At 33.6% G+C, this 25,166-nt stretch overlaps 3 protein-coding genes and 6 non-coding genes across 13 annotated transcripts; 3 read left to right on the forward strand and 6 right to left on the reverse strand.

The window, feature by feature from the left end:
• Positions 1 to 109: 109 nt before the first annotated feature.
• C15B12.14 lies at positions 110 to 239 on the reverse strand. The gene has a single exon (NR_071300.1). It is a non-coding gene; the product is annotated as an Unclassified non-coding RNA C15B12.14 (non-coding RNA).
• On the forward strand, positions 110 to 361 carry C15B12.12. The gene has a single exon (NR_071299.1). It is a non-coding gene; the product is annotated as an Unclassified non-coding RNA C15B12.12 (non-coding RNA).
• Positions 362 to 3,862: 3,501 nt separating this feature from the next.
• On the reverse strand, positions 3,863 to 4,071 carry C15B12.15. Its single transcript, NR_071301.1, has one exon. It is a non-coding gene; the product is annotated as an Unclassified non-coding RNA C15B12.15 (non-coding RNA).
• Positions 3,901 to 4,035, forward strand: C15B12.13. Its single transcript, NR_071302.1, has one exon. It is a non-coding gene; the product is annotated as an Unclassified non-coding RNA C15B12.13 (non-coding RNA).
• A 5,815-nt stretch (positions 4,072 to 9,886) lies between the features above and the next one.
• On the reverse strand, positions 9,887 to 10,011 carry C15B12.10. The gene has a single exon (NR_071303.1). It is a non-coding gene; the product is annotated as an Unclassified non-coding RNA C15B12.10 (non-coding RNA).
• A 1,828-nt stretch (positions 10,012 to 11,839) lies between these two features.
• actl-1 (ACT1-like protein) lies at positions 11,840 to 14,873 on the reverse strand (the record flags this gene model as incomplete). 2 transcript variants are annotated; one of them, NM_076693.5, is made up of 8 exons in its annotated part: positions 11,840 to 12,291; positions 12,975 to 13,139; positions 13,638 to 13,828; positions 13,883 to 13,984; positions 14,069 to 14,225; positions 14,271 to 14,391; positions 14,442 to 14,539; positions 14,802 to 14,873. In NM_076693.5, the coding sequence occupies 8 exons, from the start codon at positions 14,871 to 14,873 to the stop codon at positions 12,115 to 12,117; spliced, it is 1,083 nt and encodes a 360-aa protein (NP_509094.3). In that variant the 3' UTR covers positions 11,840 to 12,114. The 2 variants fall into 2 exon arrangements, with proteins under 2 accessions (NP_509094.3, NP_001300316.1); NM_001313387.4 differs by having other exon boundaries at positions 11,860 to 12,291; positions 14,802 to 14,864.
• Positions 14,874 to 14,961: 88 nt separating this feature from the next.
• On the reverse strand, positions 14,962 to 20,170 carry cdf-1 (the record flags this gene model as incomplete). Of its 3 annotated transcripts, NM_076695.6 has the most annotated exons (9): positions 14,966 to 15,436; positions 15,487 to 15,790; positions 16,301 to 16,442; positions 16,522 to 17,173; positions 17,573 to 17,735; positions 17,788 to 17,876; positions 17,931 to 18,056; positions 19,471 to 19,650; positions 19,967 to 20,170. In NM_076695.6, the coding sequence occupies 8 exons, from the start codon at positions 19,648 to 19,650 to the stop codon at positions 15,332 to 15,334; spliced, it is 1,761 nt and encodes a 586-aa protein (NP_509096.2). In that variant the 3' UTR covers positions 14,966 to 15,331. The 3 variants fall into 3 exon arrangements, with proteins under 3 accessions (NP_001300317.1, NP_509095.2, NP_509096.2); NM_001313388.6 differs by lacking the exons at positions 19,471 to 19,650; positions 19,967 to 20,170 and having other exon boundaries at positions 14,962 to 15,436; positions 17,931 to 18,064; NM_076694.8 differs by lacking the exons at positions 17,931 to 18,056; positions 19,967 to 20,170 and having other exon boundaries at positions 14,963 to 15,436.
• An 846-nt stretch (positions 20,171 to 21,016) lies between these two features.
• glr-8 (Ionotropic glutamate receptor L-glutamate and glycine-binding domain-containing protein) lies at positions 21,017 to 24,994 on the forward strand (the record flags this gene model as incomplete). 2 transcript variants are annotated; one of them, NM_001381010.2, is made up of 12 exons in its annotated part: positions 21,017 to 21,397; positions 21,767 to 21,822; positions 21,888 to 22,082; positions 22,133 to 22,213; positions 22,276 to 22,379; positions 22,705 to 22,910; positions 22,968 to 23,108; positions 23,154 to 23,242; positions 23,296 to 23,380; positions 23,963 to 24,137; positions 24,427 to 24,652; positions 24,701 to 24,994. In NM_001381010.2, 10 exons carry the CDS (start codon positions 21,921 to 21,923, stop codon positions 24,899 to 24,901), a joined length of 1,470 nt encoding a protein of 489 aa, NP_001367505.1. The 2 variants fall into 2 exon arrangements, with proteins under 2 accessions (NP_001367505.1, NP_001368711.1); NM_001381009.1 differs by having other exon boundaries at positions 21,313 to 21,397; positions 24,701 to 24,901.
• On the reverse strand, positions 23,120 to 23,140 carry 21ur-15500. The gene has a single exon (NR_071304.1).
• Positions 24,995 to 25,166: the final 172 nt, after the last annotated feature.

Below are 25,166 nucleotides of genomic sequence, written 5' to 3' on the forward strand. Positions count from 1 at the left end.
TTTCTAAAATGAAACTAGTACTGTTTGAACAAACTAAAAAAGTACATTGCTGGAATACCAAGACAAGTCGGAGTCCGCTCCTACCCAGGCATTGGCAAAAGTCAGAAGTAAAAACACTTTTTGTAGGGGCGGCGCCTGGAGCCCTCTTTCTTTTTTCTCGCAGATCTGTGTGTGTACGCGGCGCGAAGCGAATATATAGATATAAATGAAGGAGTGGAAAGGAGAAAAAAGGGACACAGCACATGATTTGAAGGTTCACATTAGATTGGTTTGGAAGGGGGGTCTCCTGTCGTGTGTTACTCAACTTTAAAGTTCACTCGACCGTATAGCCGGTGGAATAAGAAAATAAAAGGACTTGGTGACCAGAGGAAGTTGAGATCGAGATTGAGAAGTTATAGGAAAGTCCAACGCGTAGATGTAGAAAAAAAAATGAAATGGGAGACAGAACCGTACAAACGCTTTTAAACAAAACGTTCTAAAGCAGCAATGGTGTAACAGAGCAATTCAAAACAAAAGAAAACGTAAAAAAGAAGCCTCAAAACAGAAGATAGAAGAATCCATCGAACGGACTCACTTGCGAATAGATTTCGAAAGAGAAAAAATAGAATTTGGTTTCTTACTTCAACTTCGGCCTGACTGACTTTTTAGAATGTTCAAAATAATATTAGATTGGCGTATATAGGGTTTGGAAGCATAAGAGACTTTGGTGGCTTGCCATCTTGAAAGCGGTTATGTCGGTGGCAATGCTAGACACAAAATTGGGGACAGAGCTCTTTTTCTCCACTAGTTATGAGGATATACGTGTATTTTGTCGCGGGTCGGAGAACCGTGTAAATCCAATATATGCTGATTTTATGTCCGCAATAATGAATTGAATTGCAAAATAAGCTAATGCAAGAAAAAAATGAAGAGGGATAGAGACTGAATATTTCCCTTTTTATTCACTTCAGATCAAACCAAGTGACTGGCCTCTTGCACACATGCTTTGATTTTTGCACACTAATAAAGAAAGACATACATCCGCAATGAATGCGGTTCGTTTTTCATTTCCGCTTTTTAGCTTACTGTTCTCAGAAACAACAAGGACAGTACAATAAGGAAAAATAATATGATGTGTGTGCAATACACGGCCGCACATTCTTTTCTTAGTAGAAAACCTACAAAGTTGATTAGACTGAAATGCAACGCAGTTCACAGAGTTCTGTCGTGTTTTATCAACATCGTTTAAACCAAAAAATATTACTGTATACTCTCTATTAGTGCGGCGTAAGTAATACTACAGCGTATTTATTAGTGAGGCACTTTAACTGGCCTTCTAAAAAATAATACGGCAGTCCCTATTAGTGCGGCACACCATTTGTGGGTTGCGAAAGCCATTACAAATATTCGATTACTTCGATGGTTTTCTTGTTTATTCTTCAATGGTTTCCTATAAATTTTCTCTTTAACGTTGACTTTTAGTGTCTTCGTGAGGCAGAATTACACAATTTCAATGAATTTTCAAATAAAGTATGAGGTTTTATAAGAGAATTTTGATTACTAATTTTGAAGGTAGTAACCTCAAAATAAAAATTATTATCGAAAATTAGTGCGGCAGTGTCCAGTAGAACGGCAGTCTGTAATAGTGCACAAGTCACGGAAGGGCCGGAAATTAGTGAGGCATGCCGCACTATTTGAAAAAAAAAGTCAATTCGGAGCTTAATGAGCTTACCACGATTTGCAACCGGATCATTATCCGTCTTCGCTTCCGTGATACGTGGATCACAACCGGCCATTAATCTCATTGGATCAAAAACTGTGTCAACAGTATTAGTAAAATAACTGAATCTATAAATATAATATTTGCGATTTTGAAAGAACCGCCAATAAAACATGCATGAGAGTTTAAAAAAAAATTGAAACTGAAAATTAAGGTAAAATTACAGAAAGTGCGACTATCAGCTTGTATATAAAAGAGTAAAAGAGAACGATTTTTAAAACTAACAAAGATGATACCGAGAAAAAACATGAACCCAAGCAGGATTGTACTGTGAAAGTATACGAAGAGTCGAGAATACATAGAAAAGAAATAAAGCAAAAATACAAATTTTCCGCCATTTTCATTCTTTTTCTCTTGTGTCCTTCTCCTGTGCCCCTTCGTCAATTGTTCGGGGGCGGTTATACCCCCGACAAAGTAACTTGGGACGACATCGAAGCTCAAGCTCAAAAAGCTCATGCCCCCCTCCCCCAACGTCTCGCATCTACTTGTTCTTAAATCAGTTTATCGCATGAATCCCATCGAAATCGTCGTGTATGGGCAGCAGAGAGAAAATATGAAGATGATCGAGAAACGTGTGTGCGAAAAGTATGCGATGAACCCGACGAAGAGTATGTTCAAAAAAGGGATTAGCAGGATGATGATAAGCTTCAATTTGTGTGAGATGAGCGGGCACGACTGGAAAACAGGAAGATGGAGTTTGAAGATTTTTTATTTTAAAAATACCAATGGTTTTTTGTTATCAATTAACTTTATTTTTGATCGTATGCAAAATCTCTGCGAGTCTTGCACTCAAAATGCCCCGCTTTAAGAAATGCCTTAATTGTAGAACTTGAAAAAATGCGGTACTTATAAATTGAAAATTAAAAATTAAGATGATTGAGGCAATGAAAAAAAAACTTGCCCCAGTATTTTCAAATGGATTTTTTATTGATTTTCATTGGTTCAGCATTATGGAAAAACTTAATTAAACGGGAATTACTTTTGAACCTAAAATTCGAAAAATTGGGACAGTTTATAATTCTTTCGAAACCTATTGTCTCCAATTTAATATTTTTAAAATTAAATGTGTCGGCCAGTGAAAAAATAAATAAAAATCACTTTATAGGTCAACAATGATCATAATAAAACTTCTCAAATAATTTTGGATGTCTGATTATTTCTAGTCAAAAATTGGTGAAAATATTGGTTTTTCACCTCTTTTTTGGCTCGAAATAAATAACGTCCTAAATTTTTGTTAACACTTTTATCACTAAATTTTGTCAATTTTGAAACTTAGGAATGGTTTTTAGTCACTTCCTACCTGGAAGTACTTTAAGTTTTAGCCCCTGTTTAAGTTTAGTTTTTTAAAGACTTTTTTCTTTGTTATTGATTGCATATTGAGAAGAGAAAACCTCCCAAAACAAAATCCACCCGTTTTGTTTTAGTTCATCGTTCATTTTTCAAAAACCAACATTTTTGAAATTAGCCTAATTTTTTTGTGCGGCACTCACGTGCAGAAGTGTTTTTTCTCAAAAACACGGAGAGCGCCGCGTCGTCATATTCTATTATGTCCTTTGCAAATTAGAATGAATAGTTGGCATCCACGACAACTTGATAACAATGTCGCCGTGTGCAAAGCGCAGGAAACATTTTCCGCGACTCAATGCCCTATTTATAACTTTTGTTGTGGTTTTTTTTTGTTGTTTTTTCTCATTTCTCAAGCAATCCCTCAAAGCAAGAACAAAAAAGTGAAGTTGTCTGGTTTTTGAACGTCTTACAAAAAATAAAGTTTTGGGTTAAGCACTACCATTATTTTTAGCGCCTTCTTAGGGGATTCGAAGTTCGGTTTTTTGGATGTCCGCCGCTGCGCTGTGAACTCCCCAAAAAAGCGCGTCAAGAGGACTCAAAGCACTTGAACACAGAAAGAAAATTGAGCAGAGCTACTGCTTTCTCCTCGAAAAAGTCCCATAAAGGTCAAAATAGTGACAGGATCACGAAACAGGTCACGAAACGAATCGATTAAACAAGTTCAAATTTCGAAAGAGTTCCGTATTTTTTAAGTATAAAAAAAGACGGAAAACCAAACTTCGGAATTCTCTGCAGTATGACATCTGATTGGCATTTGATGATGGAAAAGCGTGGTCATAAGCAGCAAATTAGTTTATAGTTGAGGAGCTCATGCCCCCAAAAAAAAGTATCATCATTTATCGGCTAGTATTGGACGACCAATGCCACGCCAACCAATATGATGTGACAATGATCATTCATCAGCACATTTGGGCGTCTCGGACTACCAATCCTTTTGACAAGGATCAAATGAGGATATGGATATGATAGAAGAAAACAAACTAAAGAGTGAAATAAGCAAAGTAACATTCAACTGGAAGATATCTAGATCAAATGTGAACAACGAAAACAGGGAATCCAAAAGGAGATAAATTGTGTAAAGCGATAAGAAGTGTGCATGGAGTCATCCTCGTAGTTACGTGTGTGAGGACACCGGAAGAGAAACGGAGTACACCAAGTAAGCATAAGTGAGCATATTTAATCCTTGTAGGAGCTCAAGGTTTTCTTTTTCAGAATTAAAATTATTTAAATCAATAACTGTAAACACAATTTCAAAATAATCAACTTTTCGAACATTTGCAATTTTTTCAACAGACACAATGCTGCGGACAAAATAAAAAAAGAGCCTGCAAACATTTGAAGGGTGGGTGAGCTTTAGAACATAATTTGTCGAAACAAACACATGTCAGTAAAGCCGAGAAAAAACAAAACGGGATGCACATAAGTGAAAACGAAACTCCTGCACAAAACACAAAACAATCTTAATTGAAAATTTGTAATCAGAAATGAAAGGTTGATTCTTGTTTTGTTGTGTTGAAGTATACACCGTTCGATTTTAAAATGAAGATTTAGAGCATTTAGGCATTTAGAAAAACTTCGAAATAAAAGCACGTAACACGTTCTGTTAAATTTTGTAAATAAATATTCAAACTGATTTCGATTCTTTGATTCGATTTGCAATTGATTTTACTATTCTGGATAAAAAGTAAACTTTAGGTTTAGTTGACTTCATGAGAACATTTCGAATAAAATTAAAATAACATTTTTAACCTGAAATGTGGCAAGTATGACTCCGCATATACCTTGTTTCTTTTGTTTCTATGTTTTCCTAACATGTTCAATGAACAAACCTAGACTGTTTTATTTTCTTAATGAAAAAATAATGTTGTGATTTTTATGTTAGAGGTGAGCAGCGTCAGTGGGGCAAGTGTTTAAAACTTTTATATGCAGTTTATATCACTTAATCAGTCATTTAATTTTTTTAAGTTAAAATTTTTCACTGTTAAATTATTGAAATGAAATCTTAAAAAATAGACAAAGTGTATTGTTTCTTAGAATACAACTGTAATTGTTTGACTATTATTTAATGAACATACTTAAAAAGTAGCTCTCCTAATGCAAATTTTTGAAATCAAGACCCCGTACACTGAGAACCAATTTCAAACCGGAAAGCAAGAGCAAGAACATTTTGGTTTCAGAGAGTTACTTTTTTATGAAATTAACTTTATCTTCGCGAAAAATGAGTCTAGCTACTTTAACGTAACATGTAAATCTTATAGGTGGCAAGTTAGCAAAAACGGAATAACGTCACACGCGAACGTTTACATTAAAAAGATGATTATAAACAGCTCGTCCAGCGAGTTATCAAAAAGAGACCAGTTCAATAGAATAAAAAAATCCTCGGAAGAAAGAGAATGAAGAAGACGGAAAAAAAGGTTTTGGGTCACTTCGTGGATGGCTTTTGATCAGTAATGCTCATCGCCGTCTATTCCGCATCGATGAATACTACGGTGAAAAAAATAAAGAAGGTCCGCGTAGAATTAGGTTGAGACAAAGTAATTAATTCATTATAATCGAAAGGTCTTCAAAAGAGAGATTAAAAGTTTGAGGTTTTTAATTACATAAAGAGTAAAACTATCTTACAAATTTAATAACTAATTTGAGATTTGAAATACCCTACTGTATAATTTAAATGTGAGAGGACATACTTCCTTTATAGGCTTTACTATTAAAGGTAGTTTTTTTTAAATTACAACAATTTTTAAAACTGGAAATCTCATATTTATTCTTTGATGTTGTTAGAAGCCTATATAGTTATACTACGTATTACGTACGTAACGTACTACCTATATACTACGGTATTCATCAGTCGAATTTACCGAATTATTGGATTTACTAACAGAAATTTCCGGATATAAAAATTACTAAAATAATTTATTTTATAGTCGTATAGATTTTCAAATGTCAACATGAGGGATGTTAAAAACTGTATCCGGCAATCGGCATTTTTCACGTTTATATTGTTTTAAGCCGTAGACTAATCTGGTAGACTATAATGTTTTAATGAAATCTCAGTTCTCGTCAAACTATTTCTATGCCTGATATAAACATTAAACTTATTTTTTAGAGCTCGAATATATTCTAAGTACATCAACTACATTATTTATAAAATATTGACTAAAGACAAAAAAGCATATTAGCAATTGTGTAGAAAACTTGAAATGACTCCAGACATGAACTCAACGCAACACTACAATTATGTCAAAATTTTCGTTTGTCAAAAATCTTGTTAAAAATAGTTTTAATTATACAAAATGGTGAGACCAGTGAAACAAGCCTAAATCATTTTCATTTATCAACTTACCTAATATGACGTAGTCGGGTGAGGGTGAAAAAAGTATTCAGAAGAGGTTGAAGTTTAATGAGCCATGAAAACTACGTGGTTCTGCCCCTGCATGTTCAAAATGAGAAAGCACAAAGAGTGTCGGAGAAAAGATGAGGACTGCTCTAAGTACCTGAATCAGAAGTGCATTTTCTATTCTATGTTTTGTTTTCAGTGTGTTTCCAGATCAAAACATGATGTCATGCTCATAATAGCAAAAGCCATTCCTACAGTAGTCAGACCCCCCCCTTTAGTCGTATTCTCGAAATTTGCCTTCTATCTAGTTATTTTTCTTCAATTTTCCCATTCTCAAACTGCTTCCCGCTTCATCTAAACGGAGTAGTCGAGAAGCATTATCGACTCAGAAGTGAATAAGTCGAAGTGAAGATGATAATCAACAAGAATTGAGAATTGACGTCGCTTCAAAAAAACCGATGTTCAAAGATTTTATAACTCGTGAAGGCGAGCCCCCGGGGATTTGATTCTGAAGATTAAAATAGGAAAGTTGAAACTTGAAGTGGTAAATATTTGACACAACTCGGCTTTCTTAGAAGCGACCGCAAAAAAAACGAATCTTGGAAAATGCGAGGAGCTCAGAGAATATAAAGATATGGGTATAGAAATGCAATGAAAATAAAGTAGGAATGCAAAAATAAAGAAAGGGCAAGGATGAGGGTGTGATCACAAAAGTGAATAATTACTCAAAGATTTATTTTCTCTCGTTTACAAAAAAGTACCACTTTGCAAAAACTTGAATGTTGGCTGAAAGTGTGAGGGAAATCGAAAACTTGAAAATTTGTTGACTTTTATTTCAAAAGCTAAAATTTATAGATTTTTTGTATAAAAAGAGGATTTTACTTTTTAAACAATTTTTGCAAAATTTTTGACTATAAAAACGGGAAGATGGGTGCCAAGTTTTTGAATTCAGCTGAAAATATGTTTTTCCATAATTTTGAATTGCCATAACGTTCTTTTTTGAAAAAAAAAACAGATTTCGGTACTGTACTTTCAATACAATTTTCCATGCTTGGTCTGAAATTTTTACGATGGATGGAACTTTGCCTAATGCAGGAGTTTTTGCAAACTGGCAATTGCCGAAGTTGTCGATGATCGCTACCTTGAAAAAGCGGCAATTGCAAAATCTACCGATAGCCGGAAATCAGAAATTCACAATATATAAACATGATAATTTTTGCAAATTTTAAATTTTAGAATTTATTTTCGAATTCTAGACTGTAAAACTTGAGAATTTAAAATTATTTATTAGAGAGTGCCGGGAATGTTCAATTTCAAAAATCGCTAACTTTGTCTAGAAAATTTTTTTGTAATAGCTATTACAAAAAATTTTTCGATTGCCGTCCTCCTTTGGTCAAAGCAACATCCAAACTCAATTAGGACATATTGATTGTTTCTAAATTGAAATCAAAAACTCAACATTAAAAAAAAAAATTATTTTACCACATATTTGAATTGTTTTTTCAAAAAATGTCATTTGTATTAATGCTTTGAATAAAAAATGTCAAAAAATGTGACTATCACCAGCGAAAAAAAGAAAAAAACCGAAAAAACTAGAAACACAAAATTTATGTGGTGTGCAAAATATCATTTATCATAGAAGCTTACATTAAGAAGAGTGGATAATCTCTGGCGGAGCTTTTACATGTTCTAGACGTTTTCTATTTCTTTATTTTTGTTATTTTTTTGCCAATATTTTTGAAGCAAAAAATTTGAAAAACATGGCAAAACCAATTTGTGGAAATAAAACGAATTTCCGCGGAAGGTGGAGATGTTTGAAACAACTTCTTGGAAATAATAGCCGTTTTGCGATATAAATGTTATAAAAATAGCTATGAACATTGAAACATAGCATTTCATATATTTTATTGGAAATTGAATATTTTAAAACATCAAATTGAGCAGTGGTGCGGATGAGTTACAAGCTCATGACTTAAAAAAATGATTGATTCACAAAAATGCTATACGCATTTATCTACATTATAGAGCAGTCAGACCAAATCGGTCAAACTAGCAAAACTCAGAAGTTCTGTGAAGTAATTAAATGAAGCTGCACGAAGAAGATTACGTGCAACTACAATTTTCCAAAAAAACGGAATAGGATTTTATGGAGTTGAATGGGTAAAACCAAAAAAAAAAAAAAACAAAAGAGAAGTGAGTTGACTGTAGTTGCATTAACAAGGATGATTTTTTCGAAATCTACCCAGATGAAGAATCAATTTTGCAAACGCTATTCAAAGACCTCTTAACTGGGTGAGTGGTTCCAATAAAACGTGCTTAATACCAAACACAATTACTTTTTATTCAATGTTCTACTACTAAAAAACAAAATCCGTTATTTTGCAAATATGTTCAAATTTATAAATAACGTGAAATTTTTGATTTCAGGACAATATTCAGGTTTAACTAGGTTTTGTACGGAATTCCCAGTTTTTTTTCATACAAAAAATATCTGGAACTTTGATTCGCGTATGAAGAAAAAACATTCAAAAAACCGAGAATTCTAGCAGAAAAACGCAAAAATGTCAATAATAAGACATTATGGGGTGAAAAAATTAGAACAAAAACCAATTAGTCTTTTTTAAACTTTTCAAGATTCAAAAAATTCAAAAATTTTAATTTAGATTTAAAATTTAAAATTTGAAAACATTTTACTTTCATATATAGTCACTATCTTCAACTTGAACATCAAGCTTCAAGGCTGAGAAGAGTGTAGAATCTATATTAGTTTGAATGGCATAAAAGCCGAACTCTATCTTTGAAAACTTCTCGCGTACTTTTCAAATATTTTCAGCACTATGCAACACCTGATTTGGTGAAAAAATGTTCAAAATGATAAAATAAATGTAAAAAAAATTGTTTTTAATTTTGTTTCAAATATGAACTATATCGGCCTTCAAAATAAGCAATGTATGTACTTTGTAGTGAATTATTAAAATTACCACTGACCACGTCAACTCAATTGTTTAATAATATTCGGTGAGTCCTTAAAAATATATTCAAAATTTTCTCAACAAATCTTCGGAACTTATGAAGTGTTCTAACATTTAAAAAAAGTTTGTATAAAGTTTGCTCATATTTTTTTTTATTTGTAAAAAAACTTTGGATGTGTTTTTTAAACTAATTGATGAAATTTACAAAACAAGAAAAATATGAAATATCTGGTAATTAAACTAGTTTTGAAACGTTTTCTTATGAAAGTTGTCATATGTATTTATATTTAGAATGGCGACGTGTTTTTCTTCTTAAAATAAGCACCTTTGTCATGTATAGGTAGAAAATAATAACTATGGAGTTTGAGACACCTCAAGTAAAACTCCGAACCTTGTGTTTCCGGTGTTTTGGATCTTTGATATATTCAAGAGTTGAGGTAAGAAAGGAGCAAGTCGAAAGCTTTAGCCAAACAATGAACATGATGAATCACCAGCGTTTTTTTTTGCTCTCCATCCACCTTTTCATTGTAGATGGCGTAGTAGTTTTAGCCATCGTTTCGGTTGGAAACAATTAATTTGTTTGTTATTTCTGGAAGATGTCAGGGAGGCAGAAACCGGAAGAAGGAAGAAAAGACTGAAATTCGATCGCATGAGAAATTCTAGTGCTTCAAAAATAGTTTTTTTTCCTTGACTCCCCTGCAATTCGTTTGCTCCGTGCTTGAGACCATGGCACATTGAAACAAGAAATGTTTAGTGTAAGATGTCAGAAAACCGGAAATTTGAATCTCGGCTACTAGAGTCAATGAAAATGTTGAACCAGGAAGAACTCTGTGATATTCGCAAATAGTAAAATCGATATCAGATAACTTTAAGGATGTTTGAAAAAATGGATGTCCTTAAGATTGAAGACGCGTTTTACTTACAGAATTCTTTAATCAAACTGAAACAAAAATATGCGTTCAATTTTTTCTGTTGAAAAAAAAAACGTTCCAGAGGTTCAATTCTGAAGCAATTCTCGAAAGTACCCAAGAAATTTTCATTTTAGGAATCTGTATAATAAATGTATTTAGACTTAGTCGCCACTAACATTAATTAATCTTCAATTACATGCTGATTATTCACATGCTGAACTAAATCTAGCTATTACAATTTTAAAATTATAAAGTTCAAGCGAATCTTGATTTTAAAAGTGTGGAGAATATAAGAATGCTTCAAAATTCTGATTTTTAAATTTTTCATGTTTGTATACCACGAACTTTTCAATCTATTGTTGTAAAAAAACTCACCGACCAATAATTGCGGAGTTCTTCACTTTTTCATTTTGCTTCACAATTTTTTACGATTACACATTCAAATGCATACTCCAAAAAAGGGGGAAAAACTAAAAGTGAGCTAGTAGGGATAAGAAACAAATGTCAATGATGAAATGATGAAAAAAGTTAGGCTTTTCTTTATAAATTGGTGCAGTGATGCGAATCGGTAGGGCTTAATGAAACTTGAATTAATGACAGATAAATTGGTGGTCCGAGTGCTTTAAAGCATGTTTTATGTGGATTTTCTTAGGGCGCAACACAAACTTTTGCTTGCTCCTTCTGTTCGTGCTTTGTTTCGTTTGCCAGGAGCACCACAATCAAGATTAAAAAAATAACAAAGATCTTTCCATTACTCACTCTCACAAGCAATAAAAAGTAAGGAAAAAACAGGGATGCAAAGAAAAAATTGTTATCGTTGGATGTAAAGTGACTATGACTATCATATCAAATCTTTTTCCAGAAGCTGTTGTACATCTAATGCCGTCTGATAAGCTTTGCCTATTATTTTGGTTAATATTTTTTGAGATGATCTCCTCCTTCTTCATCATGCCAGTCGATTGCTAATCCACTGTTTGAAAAAGGAGAAAATAAAAATTGTCAACTAGGAAACCTTTCTCTCGAAACCTCATTGGCACGTATTTCGGGGAAAATAATTGTAAAAGCGTCCAATGAACTCACAAAAATTAAAATGTTAAGATGGAATATTGCCAATGGGAAAAGTGAAACAATTAATTTCGTGAAACAATTTTGCATCAAACTTATTTCTCAAAATTCAAAATTTTCAACAACTTGTAATTGAAATTTTGATTATGAACCGATGTTCCCGGTTAGCGAAAAAAGGGTGAAAAGTATTGAAAGCATAGGATTTCCATCTGAGCGACTGAGTTTGCCAAGGGGTTTATGAAAACATCCCCATAGTTGTTACTCTCAATTATTACCACTCAGATTTTGTCTCAATCTCTTCTTCAAATTTGTTCTGAATATTAGTTTCCGCTAATTTAATTAAAAGCGCGGCAGATGTGTCAGCTTCAATTGAGAAACTGAAACCTATAAAAAGATGTGAGAAGAGTGGGGAAAAGTTGTCTAGGATAAAAGTGCTTCACAATTATGAATTCATAGTGTTCAAAGATAGAACCTTCTGTAAGATTTATTTCATTAGTGTATAATAAAATCTGGAAATTGAAAGTCGGAAACAACATCTTAATAGATTAACTGAGAAAATTGAAAGAAAAATACTGTTTTTGTAATATGAAAAAATGTGGATAGTAAAGACTGTCTGAGAAATCTAAAAAAACACGTGACTGTCATCAAAAAAGTGTACAATGAAAAAAAAGTTCATCAGATGCTACAATGTATAGATTATTGGCTCAAAATACCACATGGTGTTTATTGTGTAATACTGTAGTTCATGGAATCCTCGTGATGATCATTTGCATTATTGTGTGATTGTTTCTTCACTTTTCCATCTCTCAGAAGACGCTTCACAAATGGTTCAAAACTTCCGGGGAATGGATATTGATTCGTTACAGCTGCCCAGTACGTGTCCGTTACTTTTTCCACTTCCTATAATACACATTTCACACAGTGTAAACATTTTTGGAAGCCAGAGAGTTAGATGTCCAGCCATGTATTTTCAGAAAGATACTGCAATCTTTAATTAAAAACGAAGTTTTTAAATGTGATGTTAAGACAAATTAATCAAAAAATTTTGTAGAAGGTGGAGCAGCTATATTTGAGTCTTTATTTTATCAGACCAAAAATGATCACAAAATTCCGACGTTCGTAATGAGAAAACTCTAAAACTTCTCATAAAAAATAACGGTAGTTCAGTTTTGGAAAAAAAACCCTATTTTCAGCTGAAATCTCAAATTTCGCCAACGTAATGAATTAGGCTCACATGAAATTTTACTTTTGCAAGTTGTGGTTTTGTCGAGTATACAGAATTGCGATTTTAGATGAAAATACAATATTTTTTCAATAGTTTGAACCGCCATAACCTGTTTTTGAGAAAACTTCAGAACCTCATCACAAAATTGGGTACATTTGGTCTTAACTTTAATGAGCAATGTCCCCAATTTTGCTACTCCATCTTTGAAAATGAAAATAATTGCCTCAACATCGAGATATAATTTTGAATCAAAGATTTTCACTGCATCAGTTTTAAAAAAATTAACCTTTAACCTAACATTTAACCTAAAACCTTCTGGATACCAGAAATTACTCCTCTTTCAAAATACCAAACTCACCGACATAAGTACACATCTGCCTCGTAAATTGCGATTGCCATTCATGTGGAATTCTACATTCAACTTATCACTGATTGATTTTCGGAACTGAGGCATTTTGCTTTTGCTGTTCGGTTTTGTGGCTTCTATGTAAGATTTATTGAAGCACACAACAATATGCGGAAACTGGAAAATGCAAAAAATTTTGTAATCAGTAATTTACAATCACAAACAACTTAGAAAAAGTTGAATAATAATAAAAAAAAACATTGCCCACGATTTCTGGAAAAATGAAAACTAAATCCGTAAAAAAAAAACACCAGAACAGTATTAGACTTACAGGGCTTTAAAGTCTATAATGTTCAAATCTTTCAAAAAACCAAAAAGTTGTTTCCGAAATGTTACACAATGAAATACATTTGAAAAATTGAAACTATTATCAAAAAATATGAATCGCACAGGCCACGTGGCTTTTGTTTTTTATTTCATCTTTATTTACGCTCCTCCCACAATTTTATTTTCGGAGAGAATTTAAAAATTGAACTAAAAGTCAAACATGGGAGGAGCCTAAATAAAAAAGAAATATAATAAAAAAACAAAAGCCACGTGGCCTGTGCAATTGTTATTTTTTGATAATAATTTGATAACATGCCCCCGAAATGACTAGACTTATTGCCAACTCACTAGATCATAATGCTTTTCCAGCTCCTGAAACACGTTTCCCCGATCATCCTTCTCCCACACCTTCACATCAAAAACTTCCAAGTCTTTTCCCTCCTTGCGTTCTTTTTCTAAAACATTTTTCAAATTGCATTTAAACCATTTGAAATCTTCCTTTTCTTTGGACGTAGTTTCATAGTGCAACAATAATATTTCTGAAACAATAAATGTATTAGGTTCCAATTACTAAAACTTCAATTAAAACTTGCTTTTCCTAGCATTCATCGAATGTACAGGCTCCGCATATTCTGAAAATGTAGTTGTACTTGCCATGGAGTCCGTGTCAGCAAATGCAAACATTGGTTCGGGAACTGTAATTACAATGTGCATGTATGAATTAGTTTTAATAATATCAGTCAAATTTAAAAAATTGTTACATGAAAATGATAACTCACCATTTTTCAGATAACTGTTGGAATCTATATACGATTTAAGCTTCACTAAAATATCGACTCGTTGAGCATATGCTAGAGCATTTACAAGTATTTGAGCGTGCATATCTTCAAATGGCTTCCACGATAGCTTGCTATTTCGTTCCCTTCCTCCTATCTCCTGAAAACAAACTTTATAAACGTTGAAACTATTTTTGAAAGTTACCGAGTATTCAATGCCGCGCAAGAAACTTGAAACAATCTGCCATGATCCGGCCGAAACCGTTGTTGGGACATCTAGATTTGCTAAAATCAAATCTCGTATTTCTTTCTTGAAGTTTTTGATTCTGTAATCGATTTTTTTACTTGACGTTTTTTATAGAATAGAATGACATACCGAATGTTTGCAGGTAGGGTAATTCGAACATCAGATACTAAAATTGGATCATCTATGTGAACGTCTTCTAGAATATCTTCAACGCATTTGTCGGATAACTGAAATTTTCAAGATGTATATTTTGTTAACATTTTATTTGGAAATTTGAACAGGAGTATAAGAAACATTTTTTAATACTGTCACTTCGATCAAATGTTTTGAAAAATTGCTTAAAACTGACTCAAATATCAATGTGCCGACAAAAACAGTAATTCGGAACATTACAACTTTAAGTCGCATTTCGAGCAACTTGATAGTACACTTCAAATATATTCAATCAGTTTCTTTTTTACACAAAAATCTTTTGAACTACCAACTTACCACATCAACCTCCTCCCAATCATCGCCATCAAGATCCAACTCAATTGTTACGTCCATTTTCATCTTAGTCATTTTTCGCTTATTACTGTATGTATAATTATTTATAAATATAGTAGACAATTTGGCATTAACCATTGGATGTTCAAACTAGTTTTTACTTAAAATGGATATTTCATTTATTATTTTTTATCACTCTAGAAATTTAGAGAAATTCTTACTGAAGGGTAACAAAACAAGTAGGCGTAAGTGAAAATTGGTAGACACAAAGTAAGGACACTTCAGTAAATGGGGGTGGGGAAATGGATTGACACGTATAAATTAAATAGTTTGACGAGTTTTTGACCAGATTGTGGAAAAAATTATACGGTTAATGAAGGAAACTAAGAAAGGTGAGTAGATGTTGAGATGCTAAAACGATCAAATGCAAAAACATAGTTTCAAGGAGAAGAAAAAGTACATTTTAATGTTGGTATTTTCGGCCCGCGAAGTTCAAAATTTTTTAATCAAAAATAAAATAGTTGTTTGAACGATTATTCGGTGATTTCATTTTCAGTTGACACACTGACTGGCTCCTCGATGCTTTTGCCATCAACAACTTTTTTAACCATTATTCTCATCGACTGCATGCAGGTATCCTGAATTTTTTTTTTATTTTCGATTTCGCACAAGATAAATAAAAGCTTACCTCAAAGGTGGGTTCAATAGTCGTTGAGTGTACTCCCAAGTCGTGGAAATAATTTTTAATTTTATAAGCAGCTTCAGGAAAAACTGCTGGGTGACATATGTTCACGTGGGCGGCAGCAATGATTCGTTGCCCACACAACGTCCACACAGACAGCTTTTCCACTTTGGATACACCAACAATGCTGCACAAATCTTTTTTCACCTTTTCGAGGTCGAGCCCTTCTGGGGTTTGCTTGAGCAGCTTTTCTCCCGATGTTTTGACAAGAACCACTGCAGTGAAACCCATGATGGAGGCCAGGGAAATACTGAAAATTAACGGTCCTTTTTAAAATATTATACAATACAATTTTATACAAAAATACAATTTTAAAATACTGAATGGTGGAGTACAGCCAGAGAAGACTAAATTTAAAAAAAAAACTATTATGTGGTTTCATAATTACTAATAATAACATAAATCTTTTCTAAAAACATTGAATGTTTTTCTTTTAAATGTTTTTCTTGCGAGTCAAAAAGTTAGGAAAACTGATCTTGAGCCACTTTCCGAGAAATCCAAATCAAAGTTCGAGCCCCTGTAATGCTGGAAAATGGATAACAACCGAATCGTGGTATAAAAACTGAAAAAAATTGTTTTTGATCCTCGACTTTAGAAAAAATTGACAAAAAGAGTTTTCACTGTTTTCCGACTCGCAGTTTTCCAAAATAAAAGTTGACATTTTTTAAATGATTTTTGGTGGTTTCAGCACTATATGATTATAAGTGATTTTAAGATTGGTTTGTTTTGAAGCTTTTCGGCCAAATTTTATAAATATTACCTTAAAATTGGATCCAAATAAGCGGCAATTTTCCATGTTGGCAAAAAGTATACAAATCCGGCAGAAATCATGACGATCACAGATCCGAAGGCATCCGACAATAAATGAAGCCAAACTCCGTGAATGTTCACATTTTTGTCTTCTACAAACATTTCGCTACACTATTTTGATTTAAAACATTTTCGAATGAAAACTAGAGTTTTCTCAAAAAAAAAACTCACTTTTCTGTTCTGTCTTTTGAGCACTTTTATCGAGATTGTTAGAAGACACATTGAGAACTTCACTGGCCATGTGTGTTCCATATGGTGTCATTTGACGATCGACCGTCGCGATGATGGTATTCTGACTATTAACTCCAGAAAGACGACGTTCAATAATGTCATTGGAGTTGTCATCATTATCCAGTAGTCGCACATTGGCGTCGGAGTTTGCCATCGCAGAAGCACTTCGAAATTTTCCATTCAATCTAGTGTGATCCGGCTCTTCTTCACCATTGCAATCACTTTTCCCATCATGAGAGTGTCCATGGCCATTTGCATGACTGTGACCATGCCCATCATTTTTCTTAGTCTTCTTGTTATTGTGACTGTGACCATGACTTCCTCCGTGACTGTGACCATGACTTCCGCCTCCATGACTGTGACCGTGACCACTCAAGTTGAACATACCGAATAAGTTGATTAGCAATCCGATGAATCCGATGACAAGTACTTGTAGAGGGTGTGTAATCATGTGTACATTGATGATACGTCCAACTGCCTCTTGAAACACGAGAACACATACCGTACACATAAAGATTCCGTTGAAGAATCCTCCAAGTGTTTCAGCACGGACCCAGCCGTATCCGAGGCGCGTGGAAGGGCGAGTAGCGATCTGACGAATAATTGGCTTATAATTTTGCATTATTGTCGCTACAAGACAAAAAGCAATGTTTCTCTGACTTTTGCATAAAATTGGCAGCGACTATATATTTAAATTTTGGGTATTTATGGGTTTTGTTTTATTTTTAGACTTGACTTTATAAAGGTCAAAATTTCAAAAAAAATCACGTTTCTACTTGGAAACTTTCAAAGTTTTTCGAGGCAACACAACCCATACTGAATTTCATACTTCTCAAAATTCAATGATCAGTATTGCACTCTCAATTAGTTTTATATTCTTAAAATGCTTATCTTATTAATACAATAAACTATTAATACTTTTTTTTCAAAAAAAAATTAATAGAATGCTTCTTTGAACTCCCCTGAATTGATCAAAACGAACTCAACCTACTTTAATGCACGTGAATGCCACAATGAGCGCCATCACGTCGGCTGCCATATGGTAACTGTCAGCAAGCATTGCAATAGATGAACAGACGACTCCCGTGATGAATTCAAGTGCGCAGAATATCACAGTCATCCCAATTTGAATAATAAGGCTTCTGCTAACACCTCTGAACATTGCAAATAATGCTTTAAAAGTTTACATTCGATGTAAAAACTCACTTAACAGATTCCGACTTGCCAATAGGCTCTCCTTTAAGCCTGAGATCATGTTCAAGAGTATGTGTACCGTGTGAACAATTATCGATAACCTAAAAGAACGATTACTAATTATTTTGTTTTGTGCTAGTTAGGCATTTTTCTACCGTAAATTCTAAAACGTCTGATACATCGCTGATAGTTTCTGTGGATTGGGATTTGATCATTTCCATCTCATATATTGACACCATACGATCAATCAAATGATTATTGTTTTGGTTTGTACTGATCACCTTAAACTACTACTACAGCGGCTTAGAAAACAGTAGTAAAAAATTAGCGAGAAGAGAAAACTGTTAAATTATAAAAGTACGATTCGTTGAGGTAACAGATACAACTGCAATCGCTGAATGAGTACACCCGATAACAAAGAGGCAAAGTAATATACGGCTAGACTTTTCTCGCTTCAAAAAAATGAAGCACATCGGGCGCCCTCGCAGACAGAACGAGTAGAAAGAAGGACCGAAAAATTGAGAAATTTAGAAGTTGATAACGAAATTCACCATATTCAGTCAATTTCCCTGATAAGCATCGTCTTTTTAGGCGGTTGTCAAAAGGCAACGAGACGAGAAGCCCACTCAAATATGAACCGGGATTAGCCACCGCTCTTAGTTGTTCTTAAACCGAAATAAATGCAAAATAGATACGATAGCATGGGAACAATAGGCAACTCAGACGAAGATCAATAATTACATCATTCCGTGAAAGTGGTTTGTCCAAGCAACAAAAAGTGAAATATGTAACACTTGTCTGCGGGTCATTCATTCACAATTTTCCATCACAGCGACGACGCAAAAAAATTGTGTGATAGAGAGAAATGGAACAGGCAAAATATGAAAATGAACCATTGACACATTTTTATCAGTTTTCTTTACTCTAGAAGCTTTTAGACCTACATCAGTAAATATTTAGGTATTTTTAGCCAGAAAACAGAAAAAAGAATAAAAACTTTTCGATTTGAAAAAAGTTTCTTGTTGAATGTTTGTATAACAAAGTTCAAGAGCACAAAAAAGATGCAAAATCGATTCAACCACCCGTCAAACATTTTCGTCGGTGTTCCTTTCTTTCGATTAACCGAATTTGTTTTTGTATTATACACGGATGCATTTCAGTAAACGAAACTTTGAAATCTGAACACTGTTATGACTATTTTTAGTAACAGCTAGTTTGCAACTAAACGTGAAACTTTTTAAAGTTTTCTCTGTGATTTTCTTGCGATACAGAAAATAGTCTCACTATGCTAAATAACATTATATAATATTGTATACAATTTTGCATATTTTTTTTTAATTTTGCAAAAAAAAAAGATTGATAACCAAAAACGCAAAAATTTGTAAAATAGGTTTCATTTGCGCTGGTTGTAAAGCTGAAAAAAATTGTATATATAAACGCTACATTTAGCTAAGGAATTGGATATAAAACTATATTTTAAAACTGAGCAAGTTTAACTTGTTGTAAATTCATGCTCAATATCTTTTTACTTGTTTAAACATGTTCAAAAAATTTCCTCACATTATTTCAAAACTAGCGATTGTCTAAATTTCTTATTATAAACCACATTCCACATCACACAAAACTCGCCCAAAAATTCAGGTTAAAAAGCCATGTTAAGTACCATCAGTGTCCAAAAAAACAATTAGAACTCACTTTTGTTTGACGCATTTTACCAAGCAGTTCGGTGGAGGTAGTATTGTTATCATCTCTATCAGCCTTATCAGCTTTGACAGAGCGATCTTCCATTGTTACTTCCATGTTTTTTTTTGTTCCAGTTGATGACAAACCGTCGTCAACTGCCGTCGAAGGTGGAGTCTCAAAAGTCACCGGCATCTGAAAATATGATATTAGATTGAAAAAAATATTGAACTAAAAGTGCATAGGTAAAGTAAAATCGAATCGAAATTGAGCGAGCAACGAGAAGTGCATTGCATATTTTATCAATTCCAATTCCTTTTCCTGCGCGCGCGCCAAATGTAGAGCTTTTTACGACTTTTGCTTTACAAATAGTCATTGCACGTCATGCAACGTAAACATAAAAATCTTTTAAATATTCAGACCAACCCCAATGTTTGATTTGAATCATTGGTACAACAATGAAATTGAAATTCGATGAAACATTCGATGCAAAAATAGTCAAAAATGATACCTCATGATGAATGATGAAAATACGAGACAGGAAACAGGAAAATATCAGTGAGTATTTGTATTTGTGGCAATGCACGGATATGAGAAAATGACATCTCGTTCAGTATTTATTCTGGTCTCTCGCCGACGACAAGATGTTGTTTTTGGTTTGAGGGGCGAAAAATATCACAAAATGCAAATTGCTGGAGACGGAAGACAAAGCAGTAGTCGATATAAACATAGTGACACTCGCAAATAAGGCCTACTGCGCGAACACAAGATGCGCAAAGGAAACGGAATATGCGCAAGCAACGCTGTTGGCGTACATGACATTTTTGAATTGAAATTAGTTATAAAACATTAAAACCATTATATTTTCGACATTACTGGAAAAAAAAAGCAAAAAAGCAGTGTTAAAGTAAAATTCAACAAATAAATTAGGATATGAGAGAAATCGATAATGTGTGGCCTGCAATTGAGGGGGAGAACCGGTCGAGGAGGGAGAAGAGGGAGAGGTCCGTGTTTGAGCGGGCATAGACGCAGTATCGAATGTCAATAGAAATGCAGGTAACTAATTAGGTTTTTATAGTTACTTGGTGACACAAAAACAACAACAACAAGTTACTACAAGAATCTGATAAAAGGCAATGAAAAATTGAAATAAATAAAAAAATTTCTCCAAAACTCAATTCCAGATTTTGTCTTAAGACATTTAGTTTATTCTTGTCGATTTTATATTAAATTTTGAATTTAAATACTGATTTCATCACTTAAAGTTTGGTTATAATTTCTATATTAATAATTTTTCAAACTCCTAGATTTTTTTATGGTAACAAATTCTAAACTACTTAAATTTTTCAAAAAGCAATCAAATCGCAATCAAGTTCAAAAAATTTATTAAAATGCACACATACGAACACACGTGCATTTGGTTTCACAATACGAAACTTTTCAATCGAAAGTCACTTGAAGTCCGCTTGAGAGGGAACAGACAAACGGAGGAGGTTTAGAGACAAAGTGGTGAGACACTATTAAGTTCGCAGAGAGTGGTCGTGGCGGAAAACTTTAATTTTAAGACTTTTCCAGTATTTTTGAGACATTTGAATTTTTAAATTGCAAAGATATAATTACGGAAAATAATGTAAAAATATTTTACTATAACACTTAAACACCTCCACTTAACTCAAGAGCGCCTACTATGTTTTCAAGTGATCCAATTTCTGGAAATATTGAAACATGAGCTCTCAACAACGGGCGGTATTCAAAAATTCATCAGGAGGTCGGACACACACACATTCTAAGCTCACCATGCATATTCTATGTGTCATTATTCTTGTTCATGTTTCACAGATAGACTCTCATAAGGCCATGTTCTCGCCAGAGTTCGAAAATACTACAGCTGATCCAAATTCTATTAGGACATTAAATAATATTCTAGAGTCTATAAATGAAAGTAAGTTTTGACAAAACATATTTACACTTTGCAGATGTTTAATAATGGGACTTTTTTTGAAGTAAACAATAAATTAAATTTTAGCGATTTGCTAAACCTTTGACGGAAAACTTTCAAAAAAATATTGGCTCACGTTTACGTTTAGTTTTTGTTGCAAAGTTTGAGAAAACCCTTAAATACGGCTAAAATGGAAATTTGCTGTAACATTTTAAAGCTGTTTTTTTTAGCTTAATGCAATTTTTTCAAAAAGCATTCCTAACATTTATCACAATTTTATAAAATGAAACCCTGGACTACGGAATTATGTATTTCTTTGCGGTTTGAAAAAATAATTTCAAAAATTTCAACGTAGATTCATAATTTGTTCAGAAGTTGCTCATCCGCCTCAAACTTCCCTAACGAGCGACTATGGAGATGCATATACTGTAAGTATGAATATATTCATCTTAAAATAATAGTTCACTGAAAATTAGTGATCAAATTTTTCCAGCTCAGCAATGAAAAACACTTTTCGCTTTCCGAAATGAAAGGAAGAACTTTAAAAATGGTGGTTCCCGCAATTGAGCCGCCTTATGTAAACTATGTGAACTTTTCCGACGCAGCAGTTACTGATAAGGGTTATGGCCCTGGAGTTGTCATGGAGATACTTAAAGAAATAGGAAAACGTCTAAATTTAACATATGAGGTTTGTGGGAGCATAAGAAATTCAAACTGAAGAGCTTCAAATTTTTAAAGATATTACCGGCATTGGGAAGTACTTGGGGTGAATATCTCAATGGATCATGGACAGGAGCATTTGGGCAATTAGTTAGAGGGGTAAGAAAAAAGCTAAAAATATTAGCTTTACTCAAGGTATCTTAAATTCAAATTCATTTCAGGAAGTAGATTTGCTCGCAGGAGGTGCAATAATGGAGTATGATCGAAGTGTGATTGCGGATTTAACGTATCCTTTTCAATTCGAACCAACAGGAATAATGATAAGGTAATCAGGGGTCGGCGGAAAAAGGCAAATTTTGGCAATTGGCGACTTCGTCAAGTACCAGTTTTTGAAATTTTAGGCACTTCAAACCGAACTATTGTTCAAAAATAACAATTTTAATTTTTTTCAACGTATCCCGTGAATGTTTTTTGGAGAAAAGGCAATACAGTTTAAAATTAAAATGATCTTCTTGCAAGAAAATAAATTTCTACACTCAAAAATGTATAGAAACCGGCATATTTATATTTTTTGATAATTCTCTTTTCTAGCGACTGCTTTTATTTTTATAGACTAGTGCCGAAATTGTCAAAAATTCAAGTTTTTTCAGGTCTCCAGAAAAATATGAAGATGATACCCTTCTTATTGTTACTGAGCCTTTCTCATGGGAAGTGTGGGTGATAACTGCAGCTGTGATTTTAATTTCTGGTGTCATTTTTCTTGTGATGACAAATATTATTCGTAAGGTTTACGAAGAAATGACAGTGACGCCATTCGAATCAATTTGGGTATTTTTCTCGATTTTCGTTCAACAAGGTATGCGTGAAAACAATTAATTTACATTGGCGCTGAATAGAAAAAAGTTGTTTCCAGGGCTACCAGAACAACCACGAAGCTGGAGTTGTCGAGTTCTCGTTGCATTGTGGTGGTTGGCAAGCATTACACTCAGTGCCACATTCACGGGAAGTCTGGTGGCTCTATTCGCCGTTGACAAAACTAATGTGCCATTTCAAAGTGAGCAATCAGCAATGTCGAACTTTGTGTTAATGATTATTGCAGACATTGATCAACTTGTGAGATTAGTGAAACAGGGGAAATTTGAAATTGTAATGGACGAAAATTCCTTCACTCGTACTGAAATGATTGCAGTTAGTTTTACACAATTTTTTCGAAAAAAAAAACAAAATAAAAATAAATTCAGCGTTCAAAACTTCCTGTTTACCGAGATTTATGGCATGAGATGATAGTGAATCATAAAGTGAAATACGTGAATGGAATAGCTAGAGGTAAATATTTCTACTTATTAAAAAAATAGTGAAGTGTGTGGTTATTGTTTTTGCTTAAATGAACTAACACTGAACTCATAAGTTGAATTTTATTATGAATTCTTGCAACTATTTTATGGCAAATGAATAATTGTTGACAGGGCCAAATTATGTCAGCTTCTTATCGCAGCGGTCGGGATATATCTAGGTTTTTTTTGCGAATTTTTCAACCATCATGGAACATCTTTTGATTAGTTTATGAGAACTTTCATTATTAAATACTGTTGCAGCCAATTTTAATTTGTTTAAGTTAATAATGCAACAAGCTCTACTAAATATGACCTATTACTTGTAAGATTTGTGTCTTACTTTGTTACGCTTCGTTATATAAGGAAAGGAAAATACAGACAGTATAGTTTTAAAAAAAGCAATACGCTCTACCCGTATTTTGTATTTTTTCTAGTTTCGTAGAAATGTTTCTTATCTTTTTGTGGAATTTTTTAATATTAACTGTTTTACTAACTGGTAGGACGGAATATGTTGTACAGACTGAGAATACCACGTGTGATATTCCATTTAAAACTCTGTAATTCCTATTTTCAGGTGTTGCATTTGTTCGAGCAAATCCAGGATATGCACTTCTTGGACCAATGGCCACACTGAACTTTTACGCGTATTCCGATTGTAAAGTGATACTCTTTAATGACGGAATTTTGCCTGTTTACCTTTCCATTCCTCTTGTGAAAAACTCAATTTATTCGCCGTATTTCTCAACAAAGTTAGTACGAGAGGGAATTGGAAAATATGAAATTGGAAAAAAATCAGCTGTTGAGAAGTGTTCATAACTTTTAGTAATATATTTGAATCTCAAAATATTTTGAATATATTATAGTTACATACATCTACATATTTTAATAACCTCCGAAAAAACATCCGAAATATTATGTGGCGCTAGAACATCTTGCACTTTACAAAACAAAGCCACCAAAAATTTGAGAAAAATAACTGAGAGGGGACAAATTATAATTTAGAAAATGTCACATTTTATTTGAAAAAAACTGTTCCAGAATTCGAGAAATGGTTGAACGAGGTTTCACACAAAAATGGATAGCAGACTACAGATCCTACGTTGCTATGCAGAAAATAAATGAGTGCAACTCTACCACCATCGGTCCGAAAAGTTACTTGGATTTGAAACGTGCCCAGGGAGCATTTTGGGTTTTTCTTGGTGGTGCTGGACTTGGTTTAGCTCTTTTCGTTGGCGAGTTTATATTCAAATTTTTCAGAGAAAAGGTGAGTTCATTTTTAGTCTTCTATATATTAAGAAATATGTAATTTAAGATGACGAAACACACGAAGACAACAACTGTGCCCCCAGAAGTTGCAACAGTTTCTGCGAATGTAGCTGAAAACTCTACTAGTTTAGATATCCCAGATGAAGTTCTGCCTTCTGCACCTTTACCGAGTGAAGATGGGAACTGGAGTTTACGCCGTCGAAATATACTTAATCTTTCTCTTGATTTATCAAATATCGCAAACTGATGAATCAATCTGATCTCTTCAATTCATTTTCCTATTGAACCATGTGGCTTTCCAAACGTTCGTAATGCAATAAATCGAGAGTCTTCGGACCAACTGTCGTCTTGTTTTCGGTCAACACGACGCCTTATGGCACCCCACTAGCTCATTTCACAACCACTTTCTTCAACGTTATCACTTGACCTCGCGTATTGATTATGATATTTTATCGCGTTTTATCTTTGATTTTATAACTTTCAGAAAACATTTAATTATAGACGTTAGACTT

The sequence above is a fragment of the Caenorhabditis elegans genome, chromosome X, assembly GCF_000002985.6.
Source record: "Caenorhabditis elegans chromosome X".
Classification (NCBI taxonomy): domain Eukaryota; kingdom Metazoa; phylum Nematoda; class Chromadorea; order Rhabditida; family Rhabditidae; genus Caenorhabditis; species Caenorhabditis elegans.